At 35.0% G+C, this 24,226-nt stretch overlaps 1 protein-coding gene across 18 annotated transcripts in view; it reads left to right on the top strand.

Annotated features, from left to right (window-relative positions):
* The window catches only part of ERBIN (erbb2 interacting protein), a 139,576-nt gene that overhangs the window by 86,824 nt on the left and 28,526 nt on the right, over nt 1-24,226 (top strand). For 17 of the 18 annotated variants that reach the window (XM_078365427.1, XM_078365426.1, XM_078365425.1 and 14 more), the window contains 9 exons: nt 1,392-1,466; nt 2,101-2,245; nt 3,443-3,515; nt 4,111-4,240; nt 4,611-4,726; nt 6,790-6,859; nt 17,043-17,142; nt 21,708-21,829; nt 22,769-22,942. In XM_078365427.1, coding sequence (XP_078221553.1) covers nt 1,392-1,466; nt 2,101-2,245; nt 3,443-3,515; nt 4,111-4,240; nt 4,611-4,726; nt 6,790-6,859; nt 17,043-17,142; nt 21,708-21,829; nt 22,769-22,942 — 1,005 coding nt within the window. Of the gene's footprint in view, nt 1-619; nt 760-1,391; nt 1,467-2,100; nt 2,246-3,442; nt 3,516-4,110; nt 4,241-4,610; nt 4,727-6,789; nt 6,860-17,042; nt 17,143-21,707; nt 21,830-22,768; nt 22,943-24,226 lie in introns of those variants that run through there. The other variant, XM_035292271.3, reaches the window with a different exon arrangement.

The following is a 24,226-nucleotide window of genomic DNA, read 5'->3' as shown; positions in this document are numbered from 1 at the left end:
CTCTGAGGCTGAATCTAAAAGGAAAGGAGCAGTATGTAAGTAGTTTTTTGTCTTTAGTGAGTTTTCCAAGATTTCTCTTTTTTTTTGAAGCTAGTTTTTTTTTTTAAGAGGAATTCGTCAAGCTGAGTATCATTATTATTAAACTTTTAAATTAGTTTGCAGATTCGTTTAAAATTATGGTAGCTCACAAATGATGGTTTTAAGGATAGGTATTTCTCAGAACTGTTTGCTGTAGTATTACTCTGTGGGTATTAATAGTAAAAATTTCAGCTGAGACTTGAGGAGGAACATGGTGGTTTGGAGTAGTACCTCATTCTCTAAAATACATGCTGTGCTTCTGAAATTACTTATCTATTATGTCCTTTCTCAATATTTGTTCTATAATCTGTTTCTGTATTAACTATTTCAAAAATCTCATTTGTTCATTTTAAGAATCCAACAAGCTTTCAAAATCATCATTTTTTTTTTGTTCTATTTTGGTCTTCCAACATTGTACACTTTTAAAAACTTACAGTAGAATTATAACAATAATGCACAAAAGGAAATTTAAGTTACATTTGGAATTGGTATCTATATTTATATGTTAACAGTAAATCTGATTGGCATTCCTTTTATGTAGGACTGTTAACTATGGTCATTAGATATAATGGTACTCTGTGTCATCACATCATCATTTATTGCACGTGGCTTTGTGAGGTGATAGAAATAACTTTGAAGAGGGCAGCCTTGAAGGGACAATGCCCAGGAGCAGATTTTGCCAGGATATGAAGGTCTGCCACAACACTTGGATTAATTTTTATGTCCTCAACACCATCTTATAAATAATTTTCTACCATGTAATTAGAAGTTTTTACTAGAGGTTTAAATTACAGTATCTTTGTATCATGTGTTTATGACTTTGTTTGTTTACCTTTCCCTGATTATGAACATTTAGGATGTATATTGTCTTTTATCTCCCTCTTGATGAATGTCACCAGGGAACATTTGTAATTTTTCTGTTTTCTAAAAGACTGTATCTTCTTATTGATAATGAATGAGTGTATGTTTTTATTGTATACTTCTAAGCAGTGGGTCCTATTTTTTTATTTCTTTACTAATTATATAAATACTTGACCCTGTTGTGTAATCCAAAGCTTAAATGTGTTTTTTTTGTAATCTACTTCTATGGACTATCTCTTTGATTTCTCTATTAATAATTTTACTATAGTAATTATAATGCGATGGAAAGGCTCACACCCTGGCTCTGCTTTTTTATTTTTCTTCCCCCTACTCCTTTTATTTAATGATTCGAAATTAAAGGTTATTAGAAATTCCCAGGTCTTCTTTTGCCAGATAAAGACATTCATGTAAATTAATTGAATTACTGCTATCCCCTACCCCAATTCCAACAGCCTGAAGTACTTGAGCAACTAAGTGGATTAAAAGAGTTTTGGATGGATGCTAATAGACTGACTTTTATTCCAGGGGTATGTATATGAAATTTTAAATGGCATCACTTATTTCTGGCTCTCCTTTGCAGTTTTGTGCATTGCACATTTTATAATTGCTTTTAGTTAATAAAAAGAAATTGGATTATTCTTTATTAAACAGAAGCAAATTATATTTTTTACCATGAGCACATTCTCGATTATAATCTAAGAATTCTCATAATAAACATTTGTAAATCTCCTTTTAATATTGTTGAGTGTGTCCTTTCCAGTGGTATCAATTGAACTTACATCCCAATTTGGTTTTTCCAAGAAATTGGTAAACTAGTATATTTTCCATGAACTTTCTGTTTTAACAATTGACAAATTCTTTACTTCTGTAAAGAACCACAAGAATCCCCATATATGCAGTCTCCTTAGGAGGAAATGGACAGCTGAATTCCCAAAGTATATGTCCTTTGTCACTTCTGCTAGGCCACAGTTAGTAGGATATCTTAGCTTTATTACTGAATACATTTCTAATGGCATTTAAAAAACTATCTGGGAGTCTTCTTTCTTGTTATTAGCATTTAATTTTGAATTACAACTTGGTACCAGATTTATTGCCTAAACTTTTTACAAATTACTAATGTTAAAGTCGTTAGATTTATTTATTTATTTATTTTACTTACAGTTTATTGGTAGTTTGAAACAGCTCACATATTTGGATGTTTCTAAAAATAATATTGAAATGGTTGAAGAAGGAATTTCAGCATGTGAAAACCTTCAGGACCTCCTGTTATCAAGCAATTCGCTTCAGCAGCTTCCTGAGACTATTGGTTTGTATTGCTTTCAGATTCATATAATTTTTATTAAAGTAAATTCAAGGCTTCCACAAAATCTTAAATTTCACTTGTTATGAGATAGGTATACTGCATTACCACGGGAACAGATTTTATTTGAATTTTTCCCTGGTATGATCAGTTGTACAAGTTACTTCTTTGTTGACATTACTGTTTTTTATTTACTGGGAAGAAAATCTCATTTTTATTACTAGTATATTTAAATTCTTTAAAATATATTTATCCAAATTTGGTTTAACTGTTAGGTTTTATTGTCATAGCTTTTATTTTGGTAAATTTTTTCAGTTCTATTTCATTATAGACACTCAGATAAGAAAACAGATCAGTTGAACAAATCATGAGAGATCTCTAATTGAGTCTGTATTTGTGTAGTTGCTTGTTCAGTTATATGTCAGTGGAATCAAATTATTTTGATGAAAGGACCCAAAACTTCAATCTTGACATCTTTTTGATGTTTTAATATAAAAACCAAAAATAGTTTTATATATTTCTCAATTAAATCACATGGTTGTTTTAGGTAAAACTACATTTTTACAAGTTTGTTACGATTCTACTCTAATCAACACTTTTTAAACTTGAAAGATATTTTACTGTTTTGGTATTGAGTATATATGGAATAGTTTGTTATATACCTGTTATGAATTACCTTCATAGTACCAATAGATGGAGTATCGTTCTGTCTCCCAGGCTGGAGTGCAGTGGCTCCATCTCAGCTCACTGCAACCTCCGTCCCCCGGATACAAGCAATTCCCCTGCCTCAGCCTTCCAAGTAGCTGCAACTACAGGCGTGCACCACCGCACCCAGCCATTTCTTTAGTCTATTAATTTAACAAGTTTATATTGTCTGTCTTTTCTGTGCCATGCTGATGTTTTTAGGAGCAGAGCTACAGCAGTGAGCAATGAAAACTGAAAGTTCGTACTATCAATAAAGCTTATATTTTAGTCAGAGTTAATAAGCAAATGTACACTATGTTAAATGGTGATGTGAATGAAGATTCAAAGTATTGGATGAGGGAATAGAATGTTGGGATTGGGAGTGGTATCTCTTTTACATAAGATTGTTAGGAAAGTTCTTTCTAATTTTTGTCAGATGTAATATGTCTCACATTGACTGTTGGTGGACTTGCTTATATTTTAAGCTGAACAAGTGTATGTTGTTTCTTTTCTCAATAGGTTTGTTGAAGAATATAACAACTCTTAAAATAGATGAAAACCAGTTAATGTATCTACCAGACTCTATAGGAGGGTAAGTTTTTTGTGAATTATACACCCTCAAAGATTTTTCTTTCGGTTCACCATGTCACATATATTTTCAGATATTTGCATAAATGACCTAACTTTTTTTTTTTGGAGACAGAGTCTCGCTTTTATTGCTGGGCTTGGAGTGCAGTGGCCGCAATGCCGGGTCACTTGCAACTTCCATTTTCAGGCAGTTCTCCTGCCTCAGCCTCCTGTGTAGCTGGGACTACAAGCACGCACCACTGCCTGGCTAATATTTTGTAGTTTTAGTAGAGATGGGGTTTCACCATGTTGGCCAGGATGGTCTGAATCTCTTGACCTCGTGATCCACCCGCCTCGGACTCCCAAAGTGCTGGGATTACAGGCCTGAGCCACTTTGCTCTCTCGGCCGACCTAAAGATTTTGTAAACATTTAAGTAATTAGTATACAGGTTGGGTACGTTTATAATAGTCAGACCTACTTATTATTGGTGAAGTTCAGCTTTATGAAATGGTTTCACTAGATTTTTAAAGTCAAGTTCAAATGTTTATATGTTCTGAAATTTTGGATTGTATATAGGAAACCTTTAAAAAATAATATGTATTTCCTTTTTAAATTAAAGGTTAATATCAGTAGAAGAACTGGATTGTAGTTTTAATGAAGTTGAAGCTTTGCCTTCATCTATTGGGCAGCTTACTAACTTAAGAACTTTTGCCGCTGATCATAATTACTTACAACAGTTGCCCCCTGAGGTAATGTATTTTAAATTACTTTGGATTTTTGTCTTTTCATCTATTTTTTGATTATTTTAGGTCTCCATTGTGACTACATTTATCTCTTTCTAAAAAGAATTGTTGTTATATAGTTTATTATATAATTTATTGTTATAGAAATTATATAATTATATAGTTTATTATTTTCTGAATAAGAGTTATGTTAGCTTAGAAGAGGTTCTTAAATGCTTTCCTGTATACATGAAAATTAATAATTAAAAAGGGAAAGTCCAATGATTTCTTTTATAAATGTGGAGTATTTTTCATAACTTTCAAAAACATTGTTTTTTATATGTTCATCAACCTGTAGGCCAAATATTTTTATCTTCACTTTATGTTTATCTTTCAGATTGGAAGCTGGAAAAATATAACTGTGCTGTTTCTCCATTCCAATAAACTTGAGACACTTCCAGAGGAAATGGGTGATATGCAAAAATTAAAAGTCATTAATTTAAGTGACAATAGGTTTGTAATACTATATTCATCAGTTGGTTTATAGGAGACATTGGTTACATGAATTAAGTTTCATATGATATGTGATAGAATAGCTAGCGCTTATTTCTCTTTAAATATACATAGTAAGTCCTCAGTGTTATTGATAGGCTCTTGGAAAGTGTGACTTCGAGTGAAACAACACATAATAAAATCCAATTTCTTTCATTCATCAGTGTTATAAGAAAATGACATTATTTGATGACCTGCCATACACAGTTTCGATAAAAGTTATGGTTTCCAAGAACCTAGCAATAATGTTAAATGAGGACTTGCTGTATATTTTTATTTTTTCTTTAAATAGAAAGAGTGGTCTAATTGTATCTGATTTTATCATACAGTGGTGGTTACTGTTCATTTTGAGTTAACTTAGCTAGACAACCTTTATTCTCTCCTTATAGTTTCCTTTTATTCCTAAAGTCACGTCTTCACCTTAATATTGCTATTTAACAAAACAACTTTAGAATGTATCTAGTATGTTGCTAATATTTTCCTGGGCAGAGGTTTGGTTTCAGCAAAGCCAAGGTACAGAGCACATTGATCATTATTAAGTTATTTTCTGAATAATATTTAGTTAGGTTAATTTAGAAGAGGTTCTTAAATGGCTCCTATGAACGTGAAAATTAATAATTTAAAAGGGAAAATCTAATTTCTTTTATAAATGTGGAGTATTTTTCATAACTTTTTTCCCAATATATAGAGCATTTTTCAGAAAACCATTAGATTGAGTTTCAGTTGTAAACTGGAACAATGTTTAAGTTAAAAACAGTCCATACTTTTTCCTGAGGTAAAGATATTAATGATGATTAAACAGCATTTGTAAAGTCTTTTTACTTTTTGCTTTCGTAGTGTCTTATGAAGTCTTCAAAACAGTTCTATGAAATAGTATTATAGTATTCCCGTTTTATGTAGGAGGGATTTAAGACTCAGATTTAAGGTGACTCACATAGTTTGTATGGTAGAGCTTTAATTTAAACTCAATTTTCTGACTAGTTATGATATCCTAACCTCTGTTTTATTTAAAAGAACCACTGCTTTCTTAAGTCACTGTTTTCACCCTTTAATTCCTACTCCCAAACTAGAGCAGTAGGTTGTGCAAATTACCTTGAAAGATAGGCATGGAAGACTAGTTAGGCATAAGATAGCAAGGCTGAAATAGATGACTCTGTTAAATAGGATGTTTTCATTTAGTATTCTAATGAGTATATTATAGTTGACCCTCTGTATTTGTGGGTTCTGCAACTGTGGATTCAAACAACTTGAGATCAAAAATATTTGGAAAAAAATGTGTTGGTACTGAATGTGTACCACCTTTCACGTTGTTATTCCCTAAACAATACAGTATTCCAACTATTTACATAGCATTTATATTCTAATAGGTATTATAAGTACCCTAGAAATGATTTAAAATATAGGGGGTCGGGGGAGCTGTGCACAGGTTATATGCAGATATTATACAATTTTATTTAAGGGATTTGAGCATCTGCAGGTTTTGGTATCTGAGGGATATCCTGGAACCAATCTCTCATGGATACTGAAGAACGACTGTACTTTGTTTTTACTCATTATCATCTTATGATAGTCTTCTAGATTATGTAACTGCTGGCTCACAAATAGTGAACAGTGTAGTTTTATAACAAACTATCACTAAGAGTGCTTCCTTTAACAGTTTGTTCTCTCTAAATACAAATAAACCAAAGCAATTTTATGAGACATTCCTTAATGTGTCCTTCTTTTCTAAGGCAGGGACAATTAACTTATTTTTTAACAGATTTTTAAGGTTACTTGTTTACCCATTTTCTTGCCAGGTGAATTGAGTCAATTGAAGAATTATATTTTTGAAACTAATTCTTATAAAACTAGATATTTTGTCGTATGTCCTATACAAAGAAGTATATTGGACTGTTCTCTTTTTTTTTCTCCAATTTTCATATGCAATTATATAGCATTTTTCAGAAAACCATTAGATTGAGCCCTCATTTATTTTAAATTTTCTCATTTTAAAGTTTAATTTTTGTTTGTATTTTTTCCTACAGATTAAAAAATTTGCCCTTTAGCTTTACAAAGCTACAGCAATTGACAGCTATGTGGCTCTCAGATAATCAGGTGGGCATTCTGATTTTATAAGTTAATGGAGTTCCTATTTGTGTTATATAATTTTGTACTTTTGATTTACATAGGGTCATTTAAGAGCAGCTATACAGCGGTACACATGTAGACATGTATTTTATATAAGAAAAAAATCTCTAAATATTTAGAAGCAGATACTTTTTATAAAATAGTTATAGATTTATAAGTAATACATTACATTCTACTTGCCTAATTTCTCCTAAATCTATGAAAATATTGATTAGGAAGTCAGACTCAAACTAGCTGACTTTAGTAGCATTATCTCATACACTTGTCATATTTTATAGTAAGAACACTTAAAAATCTACTCAGCAATTTAAAGACTGTAACATAGTGTTATTAACTCTAGTCATCCTGTTGTACATTAGAGCTCTGGAACTTACTCCTCCTAACTAAAATTTTGTACCCTTTGACCAATATATCCCATTCCATACTGTAGCCCACCCCTGCCAGCCCCAGAACCCACCATTTCACTCTGTTTCTATGAGTTTGTTTTTTAGATTCCACATATAAGTGAAAACATGCGACATTTATTTTCTTGTTCCTGCTAATTTCACTTAACATAATGTCCTCTAAGTTCATCCATGTGTTGCAAGTGACAGGATTTCCTTCTTTATTAAGGCTGAATAGTATTCCATTGTGATTATATATGTATGGGTTTATACACACTACATTTTCTTTATCTGTTCATCCATTGATGGACAGTTAGGCTGATTCCATGCCTTGCTATTGTGAATTCTACTGCAGTGAACATGGGAATGCAGACATCTCTTCAACATGCTGATTTTATTTCCTTTGGATATATATCTAGTAGTGAGATTACTGGATCATATGATAGTTCCATTTTTAATATTTTGAGGAACCTCCATACTATTTCCGTAATGGCTGTACTAGTTTACGTTCCCACCAATAGTAAGAGTTTTTTGTAAATTTTTTTAAACAAAATATAATATACGATTTGCTGATTTTTTAATTAAAAAATTAATACTCATTTGATGTTGAGCAATACTTTATAATAATTTATTTTTATTTATTTAATTTATTTTTTTTTGAGACGGAGTTTCGCTTTTGTTACCCAGGCTGGAGTGCAATGGCACGAGGTCGGCTCACCGCAACCTCCGCTTCCTGGATTCAGGCAATTCTCCTGCCTCAGCCTCCTGAGTAGCTGGGATTACAGGCACGCGCCACCGTGCCCAGCTAATTTTTCGTATCTTTAGTAGAGACGGGGTTTCACCACGTTGACCAGGATGGTTTCGATCTCTTGACCTTGTGATCCACCCGCCTCAGCCTCCCAAAGTGCTGGGATTACAGGCTTGAGCCACTGCGCCCGGCCTATAATAATTTATTTAAAGCTCTGTTTTCCCAGTGTTGAAAACGCTGGTTTCATATGATACTCATGAATTCCACAGCCAAATTTTTTCTGAATTCTGGATTATATTAACAGCCCTAAAGTATTCATACAGTAAAGAAGCCCATGAGAATTATTTGTATTTTTTAACTGGGGACCTATTTTCCCCTTCCCCTTCCCCTTTCTTTTCCCCTTCCTCTTCCTTTTCCCCTTCTTCCCCTTCCCCTTCCCCTTCCCCTTCTTCCCCTTCCCCTTCTTCCCCTTCCCCTTCCCCTTCCCATCTCACTTGGTTGTCCAGGCTGGAGCGCAGTCTTGCAATCTTGGCTCACTGCAACCTCTACCTCCTGGGTTCAAGTGTTTCTCCTGCCTCAGCCTCCCTAGTAGCTGGGACTACAGGTGTGTGCCACCATGCCCAGCTAATTTTTGTATTTTTAGTAGAGATGAAGTTTTGCCATGTTGGTCAGACTGTTCTCGACCTCCTAACCTTAGGTGATCCACCCACCTTGGTCTTCCAAAAGTGCTGGGATTATAGGCATCAGCCACTACACCTGGCCTTGGGGACTCCTTTCTTATTTAGCCCTTACTAATATCCCAAAAGCCTTAAATTTATGTTAATCCATGGTTATTAATAAGATTGTATTAGTTACCTGCTTTGCAGATTTAGAGAAAATATTAAAATGATGATATATTTGCCTTTATTAGAGCTTTTAAAAGAGGCAGTTACTGTATCTATTATATGTGGAACTGATTTCTCTTAATTGAATAGCATATATTTAAACTTGATTTGAAATTTTGCAGCTAGATTCAAAAAACATTTGCTGGACCCCATCTTATTCATGTATAATGAATGAGACATACCTTCTGATCTTGAGGAACTCTTAGACTAATTCTAATTCTATTAGTACAGTAGCACTTTTTTATTTTTGAGGCAGGGTCTTACTCTGTCATCTAGGCTGGAATGCAGTGGTGTAATTAAAACTCACTGGAATCTTGTACTCCTGGCCTCAAGCAATCATCCTAGCTCAGCCTCCGAAGTAGTTGGGACCACAGGCACATGTCACCACACCCAGCTAGATTTTTTTTTTTTTTAATGTTTTTTGTAGAGACAGAGTCTCATGATATTGCCCAGGCTGGTCTTGAACTCCTGGACTCAAGCCATCCCCCTTCAACTTCAGCCTCCCATAGTGCTACAATTTTAGGTGTTCACCACCATGCCTAGCCTGCAGTAGCACTTTTGTGGATAAATCAATGCCAGGAAATCATACCAGATGGTTTAATGAAATTAACCAAGTATCTGCTACACTGTCTTCATATTTACAGTATTCTCATTCTATTTACAATCTCCACTTGGTTTAAAACAAACACTGTTTGGTGGGGGTCTTTGTTCTTCAAAGTTTGACAGAATATTGAATAAAACATATCAGATATACCTAGAAAATTTCCCTTACTGTATGAAGCAATAATTTTGCTGTGAAAGAATGACATGTAGAGGAGAAGGTATACAGAGGTTTGATTGTGAATTAGGAAAATAAATTGTTCTACGATTTAACATTTATGAAAGTAAATTGCTCTGCTATGTAGAACAGTACATACAGTAATATAATTTTCATGAGTTGCAGAAGGCATGAGCAGAACAATTATTTATTAATTTATTCCCTCATCCATTTTGTGATTCTCAAAACTCTTTATTGAACAGCTGCTTTGTGTCAGGCAGTCTAAGGTGGGAAGAACAGTATTTAGAAAGTAACTTTAATACAATGTGGTTAAAAGACTTAATAGGACTGTGGCTGGCGCAGTGGCTCATGCCTGTAATCCCAGCACTTTGGGAGGCCGAGGTGGGCAGATCACAAGGTCAAGAGATTGAGACCATCCTGGCCAGCATGGTAAAACCCCATCTCTACTAAAAATATACAAAAATTAGCAGGTCATGGTGGTGCGTGCCTGTAGTCCCAGCTACTCAGGAGGCTGAGGCAGGAGAATTGCTTTGAACCCAGGAGGCGGAGGTTGCAGTGAGCCGAGATTGCGCAACTGCACTCCAGCCTGGTGCCTGGCGACAGAGCAAGACTCTGTCTTAAAAAAACAAAAAGACTCAATAGGACTAAGCTTTAAGATCCAAGATGAGGAAGATAACCAAGGGATGTAAGGGCAGATTTATCAGAGGAGGAAATGCCTGCAATGCCTGAATTCTCAAAAGAGAAATGGGGTTAGACCTGGTGGTTCACACCTCTAATCCCAGAGCTTTGGGAAGCTGAGGTGGGAGGATCTTTTAGGTCAGGAGTTTGAGACCAACCTGGGCAACATAACAAGATCCTGTCTCTGCAAAAGAATTAAAAAATTAGCCAGGTCGGGTGGCACATGCTTGTAGTCCAAGCTACTCAGGAGGCTGAGGCTAGAGGATCCTTTGGGCCCCGGTGTTCAAGTTTACAGTGAGCTATGACCATGCCACTGTACTCCAGCATGGGCAACAGAGCAAGATCCTATCTCTAAGATATAAAGTTTTTTTTTTTTAAATAAAAAAGAGGAATAAGGGTTTTGGTCTATTTTTTTCCTTCCTTAAGATGTGTTACCTTCCTGTGTTACCCATTCTGATCTCGACCTTCCAGGCTCAAGTGATCTTCCCACCCCAGCCCCTTGAGTAGCTGGGATTATAGGCCTGAACTACCATGACCAGGTAGGCATAGGATTTAAACAACAACAAAAAGAGAACAGTATTCTGCTTTGGAAGAATATCGTGAGCATACGCATTTAGGTGCAAAGCAGCCTTGTATATTCCTTGAGCACGTTATTATGATTAGAGTATAACAATGAGAAGGAAAAGGTAGAAAACGAGGCTACAAAGTCTGATAGAGATCAGTTGGTGGAAGGAGGATCTTGTATGCCATGCAAAGGAAGTTCTATTGTATCTCAAGGATGGCAAATAAGGTTTTTAAAAATCGTGTACTCTTATCAGTTATGAGTGGCTTCCTGAAAAATTGTGTTGCAGATTCTGACTCATAATCAAATTCAAGTTAGTGGAAAATTGCTGTGATTTGGGTGGCTGTGTAATTTATTGTCCATAATAGGATACTTTCAGGGAGGGAAATGGGCTCGATTGATAATTACATGAGAACAATGTGTAAATTGTGCCTGTCTTAGGCAAAATGGACATTTGATCATTCTAGTCATGATCAATTATTCATATCTGCCATGAATGTAAGAGGAAGAAGTGATTTTTGTGATACATACAAGATAATATGGGAACCAGCACAACATTGAACAGGTAAATAGTATCATTTCATTGATATTTTAGAAAGGCCTTTTTGGCTGCATGGTGGAAGATGGATTCATCAGGGGTTAGTGCCAAGCATGAAAGCAGGGGAGACTGAATTGGAGGACATTGCCGTACTCTAGGCAACAGAACATGTTGCTTTGAACTAAAGTAATGATAACAGGGCCAGGGAAAGAGTGGATACTTTTGAGGAATATTGAAAAGATTACATCAGTAGAACATGTGAAGAATGCATGTATGTGAGAAGAGAGTAAAAGCAAAGATTAGTGTCAGAGATTTGACTTCAGTGACTAGGTGGATAATGCTGCCACACCAAGAAAAGGAACCACAAATGAAAGACATATGTTTATGGGAAGATGTTAAGTTCTAGTTAAACATGTTGAGTTTATCCAAGTAGCCACATACAGAATACACTGGTGACTGTGAACCTCCTGACTTCATTTTCTTGTATCTGGTTTCTGTGCTCTTGGTTTCTCTATTTTTAAATTTCTAACCTTGAGGAATTTCTCAAAATTGCTCCTGAAGACTTCATTTTCTTTTTTTCAGTACTATTATAGGTTTATTCTTTGTGCTTATTTGTAAAAACATATTCACTTTATTTTAAAAGATTTGTGGCACAAGAAGAAATACACATTTTTGTTTAGCCCATGATTTTAATTAACTTTTTTAAGGGAATGGTTTCATAGCTTCTCCAAAGGAATTATATAATTTTTTAAATGTTAGTGATGATGAATCCTGAGGATTCATTTAAATGGCAGTAGATAGGCCGGGCACGGTGGCTCAAGCCTGTAATCCCAGCACTTTGGGAGGCCGAGGCGGGTGGATCATGAGGTCAAGAGATCGAGACCATCCCGGTCAGCATGGTGAAACCCTGTCTCTACTAAAAATACAAAAATTAGCTGGGCACGGTGGCGCATGCCTGTAATCCAAGCTACTCAGGAGGCTGAGGCAGGAGAATTGCCTGAACCCAGGAGGCGGAGGTTGTGGTGAGCCGAGATCGCGCCATTGCACTCCAGCCTGGGTAACGAGCGAAACGCCGCCAAACAAACAAATAAATAAATAAATGGCAGTAGATTAAGAGGTGTAAAGAGAGTAGCTATAGAAGTAGGAGTATTGGATAATGATGGTCTCAAGAGTGAAGAAACTGGTTTGAAGGAAGAAGTTGTTAATGGAATAAATGCTGTTGAGAAGTCAGTTCTGATTTAATCTGAAAAATATTCATTTTATTTGGCAACTTATACTTGCCAATTTAAATTGACTAGCTAAAGTAATTATAGAGGTATATGTCAAAACCCAGGTTGAAAGAGTTTAAGGAATAAATTGATGATAAAATGGAATGTTGATTATTTAAGAAGATTGGATGAGAAGGAAATGGAATGGAACATAAAGAAATTGATAGCAGGAAAAGCTCAGGGATCCTTTAATATTGGAGAACATGTTTATAGGTTGTTGGAAAGAAGCTGTGTGTTAAGTAAGACTAAGAATATCAGGAATATGAGGGCTGGGTGCAGTGGCTCATGCCTGTAATCCAGCACTATGGGAGGCCAAGGCCGGTGGATCACTTGAGGTCCACAGTTCAAGACCAGCCTGACCAATATGGAGAAACCCCATCTCTACTAAAAGTACAAAAATTAGCCGGGCATGGTGGCATGCACCTGTAGTCCCAGCTACTTAGGAGGCTGAGACAGGAGAATTGCTGGAACCTGGGATATGGAGGTGGCAGTGAGCACATCATACCACTGCAGTCCAGCCTGGATGACAGAGCGAGACTGTTTCAACAACAGCAACGAAGAATATGAGAAGCAGTTGGATAATGGGTGGGAATTGATGGAAAAGCTATGACAGGAATTCTTAACCTGTTGGAGGGAGCTTGGGTCTGAAGTTTGTGAAAGGGAGAGCAAATAGTATACATTTGATACTCTTAGAATATAGCATTTTCCATACTCATAGCTGTTTTTCTTTTTCTTTTTCTTTTTTTTTTTTTGAGGTAGAGTCTTGTTCTGTTGCCCAGGCTGGAGTGCAGTGGTGCCATATTGGATTTTCAGATAACATGTAGAGCCCAGATGAAGTATTATTAGTATCAGTACACAAATATGAGTACAAATTAATAATTACTGCACAAGTTTGTGGTGATACTAATTTGCTCAGCTGTGTGATAAAGAGAAAGCACACAATTGGAAGGATTCTGGGCTGCAGTTTTGCCAAGCCAGGTGCAAGAAAAGAATAATGCAGCAAGGAGGTCTTGGTTTATGGCCAAGAAAGTAGTTTAAATAAGATATGGTGTGGTGCAAAAGGGGAATCAAAGACAGGAGCAAATGGTAGGAAGAATGTCAAAAGGTCAAGGGAATAGTAGTCTTGGTGAGGGTGATCAGCAAGTACTATGAGAGCAGTGGAGTGGGAGGGCTGCATGTTATGTGGGTTACCATACTCGGCTGGTTATCCTTTTGCCTGACTGCTCCTCAGGCTCCTTCTCCGACATATTTCTTCTGCCTTTGCCTTATATGTTTTTGCTCCTCATGGTATCCTAGGCTCTGTTTTAATTTCTTCATACTTTCTCCTGAAATTTCTATCTGTATCCTCATTATTCCTAACAGTGTCTTCAGACGAGTTCTTATGCAGAGCCTCACATTCATATACCTCAATTCTTACTTAACATTGCCACCTAAATGTCTCAAATTCAACGAGCCCAAAATTGAGTATACCATCTTCTGCCCCAAATATATTTCTCCCACACTCCCCAGTTACTTTAGCTTGGTAAATAATACCTGATGGAGGCGGAGACCTTGAAATGCAACTCTTAACTACTGTTTTTTCCTGTACTTCATAGACAAGCACTATTGAATCTTAAACATCCTTGGGTATGTGTATATTCTGCTTTATCCCTACTGCTACTTCTTTTAAATACTGTTCACCATAATCTTTCACTTAGACCTAGCCACTAGTCCAAACTGAGATTTGGTGTGAGTGTAAGATATACACTGGTATCTGTTACCTTAAACTGAACAGAAAATATATATGATCACATTGATATTTTTTATTGCATGTTAAAATGATATTTTGAATATGTAAGGTTAAATGCATTATCAAAATTTCATCTTTTTTTGCCATTTTAAAATATGTGGCTACTAAAAAATTATAAGTAATCAGGCAAGGCATGGTGACTCACACCTGTAATCCTAGCACTTTGGGAAATCAAGGCAGGAGGCTTGCTTTGAAGCCAGGAGTTTGAGACCTGCTTGGGTAATATAACAAGGCATTGTAATTTGAGTGATATTTAATCTGATCCCAGCTCTAACCTACTTAAAACCTTTTCATTGTTTCTTTTTTCTTTATATCATATGCCTGAAGAGCCTTCTCATTCTGTGGCTTCATCTCTACCCCATACACCTTCATTCTTATTTCTCCAAATCAGTTCTTTCTTGGGACATTCTGCCTTCTCTTTCTTACCTGGCTTCTTACCTTAGACTTTGCTAATCATTCAATATTGTGGCTCCTAATGTTCTCTTAGCACTCTTTACCCTGTCTACCCTGTAATTACAATGGCAATTGCCTATTTTGTTACCTGTATTTTTCCTCTCATATACTCTTATAAACTCTACAAAGTCAATATGTACACAGGACCTGTCTTAGTGCTTTGCAATATAAAAGGCTCTTCGTAAATATTCGTTGAGTGAGTGATTTTTATATTTCAGACAAGAATATTTACAGGTAATATTTTAGAAATTACGGCAAAGGAATAGAATATCTGAAATGAAATAGGATTAGAAATTGCTGAAGTTAGATGTTCAGGGAACTGAGAGTCCAGATACACTGTTTCAATTCCTTTTTCTGTCTTTGTGCCGCATATATAACAAGTGACTAGTTTTCTTATTATACCGTGTTGACGTGTAATTCACACACCATACAGTGAACCCTTTTTAAAGGATACAATTCAGTGGTTTTTAGTATAGTCATAGAGTTGTGCAACAATTATAACAGTTTTAGAAGATTTTCAGGGCATTGAGCTTTTAAAAGCCTCCCAGATAATTTTTATACACTCATCTAAGGGGACTTGTTTTTTTTTTTCTGACACATTCTTCATCTACTAAGAAGTGAAAGGTATGGAAATGTCATCTGTGTTTTCTAACATGACTTTGGAAAGATTTGGTGTAAAAGAGCCAGGAATAGATGAATACCACCAGGAGGCCAGTGGATAATATGAAAGGAGATTGACTGTGGAAGGTACTGGTTATATTCCTCAAAGGAACAGGAGTTTAAATTTGAGGATGGGGCAGAATGATGTCACAGCATTGTAAGTGCTACTCTCACCTCCTGACTTGGGGTGGATGAGGTAGGAGAGAATAAAACACCTATTTTTGAGGCTTAAGGGAAGCACTGTCTTTGGGAAGGGAATAGAGCTACCGTTTCTATTATCAGAGGAAGTCAAGGAAAACGTTCAGGAATTTGAAATGTAGGGCAGTTTTTGTTTGTTGAGGAACAGAGGGGAATGTTTGAATGGGAGTAAGATTAGAGGATGGAATTAAGTAGATGGAAGGTTTTCACAAAAGTCAGTGCAAAGATTTAAGTAATAGGGTGGCATGTGAGGGGAGAATTGGGTAGTTCTCTGCCTGTCTGGAGTCAGCCAAGGCTTTTATTGGTAGGATTTAGGTGAATACCAAAAAGAATTCGTTGCATTAAAAAATAGGTGGATAACATTTGTTAAGTAGTTAAGGAAAGAAATCCTAAGAAAAAAGAAGGTCCATACTTTGGGAGGCCAAGGTGGGCAGATCAGGAGGTGAGGAGTTCGAGACCAGCCTGGCCAACATAGTGAAACCCTGTCTCTACTAAAAATACAGAAATTAGCCAGGCATGGTGACATGCGCCTGTAGTCCCAGCTACTCGGGAGGCTGAGGCAGGAGAATCACCTGAACCTAGGAGGCAGAGGTTGTGGTGAGCCAAAATCGTGCCACTGCACTCCAGCCTGGACAACAGAGCAAGACTCCATCTCAAAAAAGAGAAAAGAAGGTCCAAATTTCCTTTAGGCTCTGCCACTGAGTAACTTACTGGTATCATTACTGTAGACAGGAGACACAAGAGGAAGAGAGAAAAGCAGTTTATGGTTTTCATCATTCTCTTTTCAGCTGCTGGTTAGAACAAACATTTAGATAACCAGGTTAACCCTTCCAAATAATTTTTTCCAAAAGCATCTTAGTGACAGGGAATACTAGATAGGGCAAACAATGGAAAGGCTTAGTTTACAACTTTATTAAATATATCACTATGATAGTAATTATTGGACTGTGAATACATTTGTTATATGAAATCTTTTAAAACTTGATATTTCAATAATAATTGCTGTATAGTATGAACTTGCTTTATACTAAAAACTAAATTCTATTTTTTGAATTTTAATAAGGTTTCAAATCAGTGCCTAAAGTGTTATTGTTTGTAACCTGCCCATTGATACTTTATAGAAAAAGTGATGTGTACTTGTGCAGAGGAATTGCTGAATATGTGTTTGCTTTAGGGTTAATGAAAATTAAATATTTATTTTCTTTCTCTAGTCCAAACCCCTGATACCTCTTCAAAAAGAAACTGATTCAGAGACCCAGAAAATGGTGCTTACTAACTACATGTTCCCTCAACAGCCAAGGACTGAGGATGGTAGGAATTTCAGAATCTGTTTATTTTTTAAAAACAAATACTAATTTAAAAGGTGTAAAGTGAATTTTAAGTCTGAAAGACTTTTACTAGTTTGATGGGACTTTAGGGAATTGATCAAAAAAGTTTATTTTAAAGTAATGGAAAAATAGGGCACTATTTCAGGGGTATAGACAGTTAAATTTAGAGGTGTAAGTTGTAGCATATGCTTCCTTAAATGATTCCTTTAAATTAAATCACAGTGTTAAAATTGATAACTTAAAAACATTTAGCTAAATGCTAGGAATACACAAGTATTATGTGATTAGAATTCTTTAAAGCAGGAAATATTTTCTTCACTTGTGAACTTAATACTACACTTGGATCTACACACTGAATCAGGATAATCTGTAAAACTCTGAGTATAAATGCTATTCCTAAATTCTTTTCTTTATTTTGCCCAACAAAGTGGAATATACTTTTTTCTCCTGGGCACAGATGTTTTTTATAGATTATGACGACCTTTTAGACTAAGGAGCAAATTGTTTCTAATATATGTTGTACTGTGTGTGTGTGTGTGTGTGTGTGTGTGTGTGTGTTGTGTTAAAGTAACTAGTTTTTATGTATCTTCTTTCTGACTAGTTTTTATGTATCTTTTTTTTAATGTGTCTTATGTATCTTCTGAAAATCTCTGTGATTTGAAATTATTTATAAATTAATTCTTAGCACATGGAAACACTGAAGAAAAAATGTAAATCAATCATCAGTCTTAATTTATAAACTATACCATGGGCAAGTCAAATAAGTTTTTGAACTTCGGTTTGCTTATCTTGAAACGATGACAATAGTTCCTTTGGAGCACAGCCACATTCATTAACTGCAAAATACTCTGGTCCCAAGCATTTCAGATAAGAGATACTTATGCTACTATTCTGTCCTTTTATGTAAAAAGAACAATTATCTGAGTATATCACATAGCTGACTATAACATTATTTAGAAGATGCCTACCTTTACTTCCTATTTTCCAGAAATCATCTTCAGAGACAAGGAAAAGTAGGAAATTGAGACGTAAGTCAGGGAATAAGACAAAAAAACTTAGCTATTGATGCATTCGAGTATTTGCTGTAATGCCCCACATGGTATTGCTTACTTTTCTAATAGAAAAGTTTGAAATACAGTATCAACATAAGCAGAGTTTGCACCTCTGTTTTTAACTTCTTAATTTCTAATTCATGAAATTATTGTTCACATAAAACATTAATCATATTGACAGCTTAATATTAAGTATACTGTATTTTGTTATGGAAACACACTTTCATATTTTATCATACTGCTAAACTTGGAGGTTATGGGTGAATTTAAATACATGGAAGAGAGGTTATTTGTAAACCTATTCTCAAAGCTTTAACTACAGAACCTCCCATAAATGAAGCTTTTTACATTTGATATCTCACAAATCTTCTCATTTGATTAGGAAGCTGAATAGGTTTTGGTACATCTAAATAAAAGTCATTAGGTATACCCATGAAATAATAACTTATAAAAGCAAGTCTTTTATTTCTTCTAGCAGAGAACAAGAAATAGTTATCCTATAGAAGGTAAAGAGTTTTCTAATAGTTTAGAACTAGTTCTGGAATACAAGTTAGGTGTGTTTTTATTCTATTTCAGTGTTTCAAAGCTAAACCTGCTATAGCGGTGTAAGAATAATAGCCAGTTTGAGTCAGACACAATGCTAAGCACTTTAGATATTCACAACTTCTCATCTTTACAATAATCCTTCAAAATAGATACTATTGTGATTGGTTATCTCTCACAAAGCTTAAAATATTTATCTGACCTTTTATAGAAAATGTTTACTCATTCTGCCTCTAAACTGTCTTGAATCATAGGTATATTCATGCCTTGATCTCTTCTTTTACTGTTTTCTACTTTAATGATTGAAATCTACCTTGCCACTTTTTTCTATTCTATCATTGTAATTTATTCCCTTCCTGATTAATTTAAAAAGAGATCACAATTCAGATAAAACATTTAGTTTTGATAAGAAGAATAGAAGTAACAAAATCTTGCCACTACTAAGTTTTGATTTTGAGATTTGTTTTAGAATGGAAGAGTTTCTAATAGAAAAGTTTGAAATACAGTATCAATTATGATATTCTAGGTCCTCTTAGAGTTCATGTGCCACTTAAAGTATTTCGTGGATACTATAAGCAGAGTACTAAACAAGGTGAATGAATTTTCTTTCAACTATAAAAAAGGGTTTTTGGTTTATCCCAATGCCTCTAAGAAATAGATGAATCAAAAAATATTATCTTACTGGGTTTGGGTTTTATAACAGTTTGAAAGAAGTAGACACTGTTCATACTTACTTTTCATCGTACCTTTGTGACAGGTATTGTGTTAGAACTAAGTAAAGACAAATATTCTTACTTTCAAGATTCTAAAGTTGGGAAGATTAAAAAAAAAAACAAGAAGGAAAAGAAAGATTGTAAAGGTAGATAGTGATCAATAAATGTGCAAGAGTAGGAATGAGATCTTGGGCTTAGACAGAGGAATCAGTCTTAATCAGAGAGAAAGGGAAGTATGTTTTCATATAACAATACATTCATATCTAAGAAAGCAGGATATTAGTCTGAGGGTTTTTATTGCATTTCTTTTACAGTGAAGTGAAAGATATTTTCCTCTGGAAGTTGGGGTAAGGGCATTTCAGGGAAGTGGTAGTGATTAATGTATCATAAAATCTAAGCTGAATAGAGAAGGAAGTAACACCTAGAGTGATTTTACAAGGAGCAAAAGAAAGGTAGTTAAGGAACTGAAAGTTTACCAGCAACAATAAGGAATTGAGTGATCTGGAAGAACAGGTGTAATGTTCAAAGAGGTGGAAAAATTTTATGGAAGCCAAGGTCCTGAGTATGACTATGGTTGTGAATCATTTGACCGTTGTGCATATGGACATTGGGATTGAGGACATCAAGGAATTACAAAGTTAGGGTCTTGGGGTGGTGCGTTTATCATTCCCACATTGACATCATTCAGGAGATTAGTATGTGTAGCCAAATACTAGAGTCAGTCTATACCTGGGTAATCAGTTTGAGTAGCCTCTAGAGTGGCTATAAAGTGATATTACCTGATGTCCTGAATCTTCAAAGATGTGAGATTTATACTAAAGAGTAGAAAGTTGTAAGTGACCAGAGTTGACATGAATGAGAGGCATGGTAAAAGTTGCTTACTTCAGGGTTCCGAATAAATTCTGGTGTAAAATTGCTTTAGACATAAACTAACGGTCATTGGAATCTCTGGGCCAAGCTGGTGATTGAAATTACTACCTGAAATAAGGGAGAGAGTGGAAGGAATTATATGAATTCAAAAATAGACTTTGTTGGAAACTGCTGAGCTGTCCATCCTTGCCTTTCCAATGATCCCACAAAAGTATGTCAATAGGAATTTGAATCACATTCCACATTTGTTTTGAACAAAAACAAATACACTACTTCATTGAGTACATGTTAAGCAATTATAAGGAAAAAAAATCTTGGAGTAATGAAAACAAAAGGCTAAATAAAAAAATTTCATTCCCTTTGCTAAGATTTGGTTTCATGGCATCCTTAGTTTAGATGTGAGATTTTAAAGTTAAGCCCTAAATAAAGGCTTAATAAAAATGATAACTAGAAGTTTTTGTATTTTGTTATTTTTGCAGAAATAATTCAAATTGGTTTAAGTAGGGGATAGTAATTTTCTTTTAATGGGCAAAAAAGTTGTAATTTTATTTTATATTGTATGACTTCTATGGAGTGATATATAATAGTTGAATGAATTAATTTTTAAGCCTTATATATTTTTTTAGTTGCCTAACAATAACAAAAAACTGAGAGTTGTTAAATCTTTACTTTTAATATTACAGGTTGAATATCTCTTATCCAAAATGCTTGAGACCAGAAATGTTTCAGGTTTTGAGTTTTTTTGGATTTTGGAATATTTGCAGAATTCATACTAGTTGGATATTCCTAATCCCAAAACCCCAAATTCAAAGCAAAATCCAGACCTTTTAGAATGCTGACACAATGCTCGAAGGAAGTGCTTATTAGAGTTTTTTGCATTTTTTATTTTTGGTTTAGGGATGTTCGCCTTGTATATCTGATAGAATATATAAGTGTTGAGTTTACCTTAAAATTTCCATTTTCTTTACATTTTGATATAGAAAATATATTGTAAGAACTTTACTTAGTATATAATCCACATAATGTTTAATACAGTGATGAAATTGCATTTCAACCATAGCACCTTTTAGAGCACTGTACAAAACCGTATGTCTGTGGTGTTTTAATGGGTAGATTCTCTTCAGGAATGCTTCTAGTAAGAAAACAAGATGAATCAGCTTCAGGGAAGAAAGGATATGTGGTTGACACTGTAAAAAAATCTTACATTCACATTGTAAAAAATCACAGCCTACTCATTAGGATTTCGAATTTCTTGCATTGACTGCTCTTAACTAATGAACATAACTCATACAGAAATCATGAGCAAGTGATAGATTTCCATAATTACAGTAAAATATAGAGGTTTTTGTTTGTTCCTTACTTTTCTCTAGTTATGTTTATATCAGATAATGAAAGTTTTAACCCTTCATTGTGGGAGGAACAGAGGAAACAGCGGGCTCAAGTTGCATTTGAATGTGATGAAGACAAAGATGAAAGGGAGGCACCTCCCAGGGTGAGTCTGTTTTTTATTCTTTCAGATTTGAATCAAGTCTGTTAATATTTAAGTTGGTACTTCATTATGATGTTTGGGGATATAAAAAAACTATTGGATTTATTCCTTGTCCTCAGGCACTTGAAGTGTTACTGCTTTCAAATATTTCACACACGAAAGAATTTGGGAAAAATATTAAAATTGTGATTTAAAGCTAAATTTCATAGTATATATAAATATAAGAGGAAAACATTATTATAGGCTAGAGAAATTAACCAAGACTTTATTTCAAATTAGTGCCCCTAATGTTTAACTTCAGTTTAGTTGACTCACCCTCCATCATATTTGTAATGATTATTTTTTCCCCTTTCCCTTTCTTCAGTGAATTACTTATATAAATCCTAGAGATAAAGAACTCTTTGTTATGAACATTTTGTTTCTTTATGGAATTGAAAACATGTCACAGTGATATGAATAGTAAATACATATTTTTGAGTTACTTAATGAATGTAATTATTTGCCCCTTATACAAACCAGCTGAATCTTAGAAAACGACAGGTTGACCTTGGAAGAATATGGCTCTTGGCATGTGAGACATAAATATATGAATCTCTCAGTTTTATCTGTGCATAGATTAATATCTAGCTGAAAAATATGTATCTATTTCAAAGCTAAGTGACACAATTTTTGGCAATATTCATACTATATATCTCTAAATGGAAATATTTGAGTCTGATGAAATTTTTAAAACGTTGAAATTTACTGTGAAGTCTTATTATTTTGTTATAAAACCATATTTTTATCAAGCTTAAAATGGCCTTAAAGCCTATCATTTGTCTTCACAGTTATCCCTATGAGCTTGATGTCTAATGTAATTCAGATGGATTATAGATTAAAATTTTTTTGAGATTGACACTAGAAATATTTGTACTTCATATTTCACTTATTTTGTTTCTCTAGGAGGGAAATTTAAAAAGATATCCAACACCATACCCAGATGAGCTTAAGAATATGGTCAAAACTGTTCAAACCATTGTACATAGATTAAAAGATGAAGAGACCAGTGAAGACTCTGGAAAAGATGTGAAACCACATGAAGATCAACAAGATATAAATAAAGATGGAGATGTGAAGGTTAGAAAATTTAAACAGATTAACTAAAGCCTATTTCAAGTTATTTTAAAATGAGATTTGATATAGTGACCCTTTTCATGTACTCTAAATGTGGAGTCGTGCACCACAGAATGATATTTTGGTTGACACACTCACATACGTATGATGGTGGTCCCGTAAGAGTATGAGGGGCTGGGCGTGGTTGCTCACACCTGTAATCCCAGCACTTTGGGAGACCAAGTTGGGCAGATCACTTGAGGTCAGGAGTTTGAGATCAGCCTGGCCAACATGGTGAAACCCCATATCGACTAGAGATTATAAGGTAGATGGCTGGCCATGGTGACTTACAACTGTAATCTCAGCACTTTGGGAGGCCAATGTGTGACTGTCAGTTATACCCAGGAGTTTGAGACCAGCCTAGGGAACATAGCGAGACTGTTTCTACAAAAAGGTTAAAAAAAATTAGCTGGGCTTGGTGGTGTGTGCCTGTTGTCCTAGCTACTCGGGAAGCTGAGGCAGGAGAATTGCTTGAACAGGAGGTGGAGGTTGCAGTGAGCTGAGATTGTGCCATTGTACTCCAGCCTGGGTAACAAAAGCGAAACTCCATCTTAAAAAAAAAAAAAAAAAAAAAAAAATTAGCTGGGCGTGGGCTTGTAGTCCTACCTAGCTTCTTGGAAGACGTGAGGTCGGAGGCTCCCTTGACCTAGGAGTTCAAGACTGCAGTGAGCTATGATCATGTCACACTTCTCCAGCATGGGCGACAGAATGAGACCCTGTTTCAAAAAAAGAAGAAAAGTATAATGGAGCTGAAAAAAATCCCATAGTCTAATGACATCATAACACACATTTCTATATTCATATACCGTTGCATATACAAATAACTTTTTATTATGTTAGAATTGCCTGCAGTGTTAGGTATAGTAACATATTATACAGGTTTGTTTGTAGCCTAGAGGCCATAGGCTATATTATTTAGGCTATATATGTAGTAAGCTATAATGTGTGGGTTTATGTAAGTAAACTCCATGATGTTCACAGAATGAAAAAAATTACCCAACAAATTTCTCAGAACATGTCACCGTTAAGTGCCACATGACTGCACTTACAAATTTATGGTTTGTTCTCAGCTACCTGAACTGGGAAACTATAATAAGCAGTGAACTCTCTGATTACTGTCATTACCCCTCTCTGGCTATAGAATGTCCAGTTGGCAGGGTAGTATCAGCATAGCCTTTAAAAAAATTGAACAAAGAAGCTAATGAATGTCAGAAAAATCATTATTATGAAATTTTTTCCCTCTGGTAA

This window comes from Callithrix jacchus, chromosome 2, assembly GCF_049354715.1.
Source record: "Callithrix jacchus isolate 240 chromosome 2, calJac240_pri, whole genome shotgun sequence".
NCBI classification, from domain to species: domain Eukaryota; kingdom Metazoa; phylum Chordata; class Mammalia; order Primates; family Cebidae; genus Callithrix; species Callithrix jacchus.
Note: the sequence above shows the minus strand (reverse complement) of the source record. Positions and strands in the feature narration are given on the sequence as shown.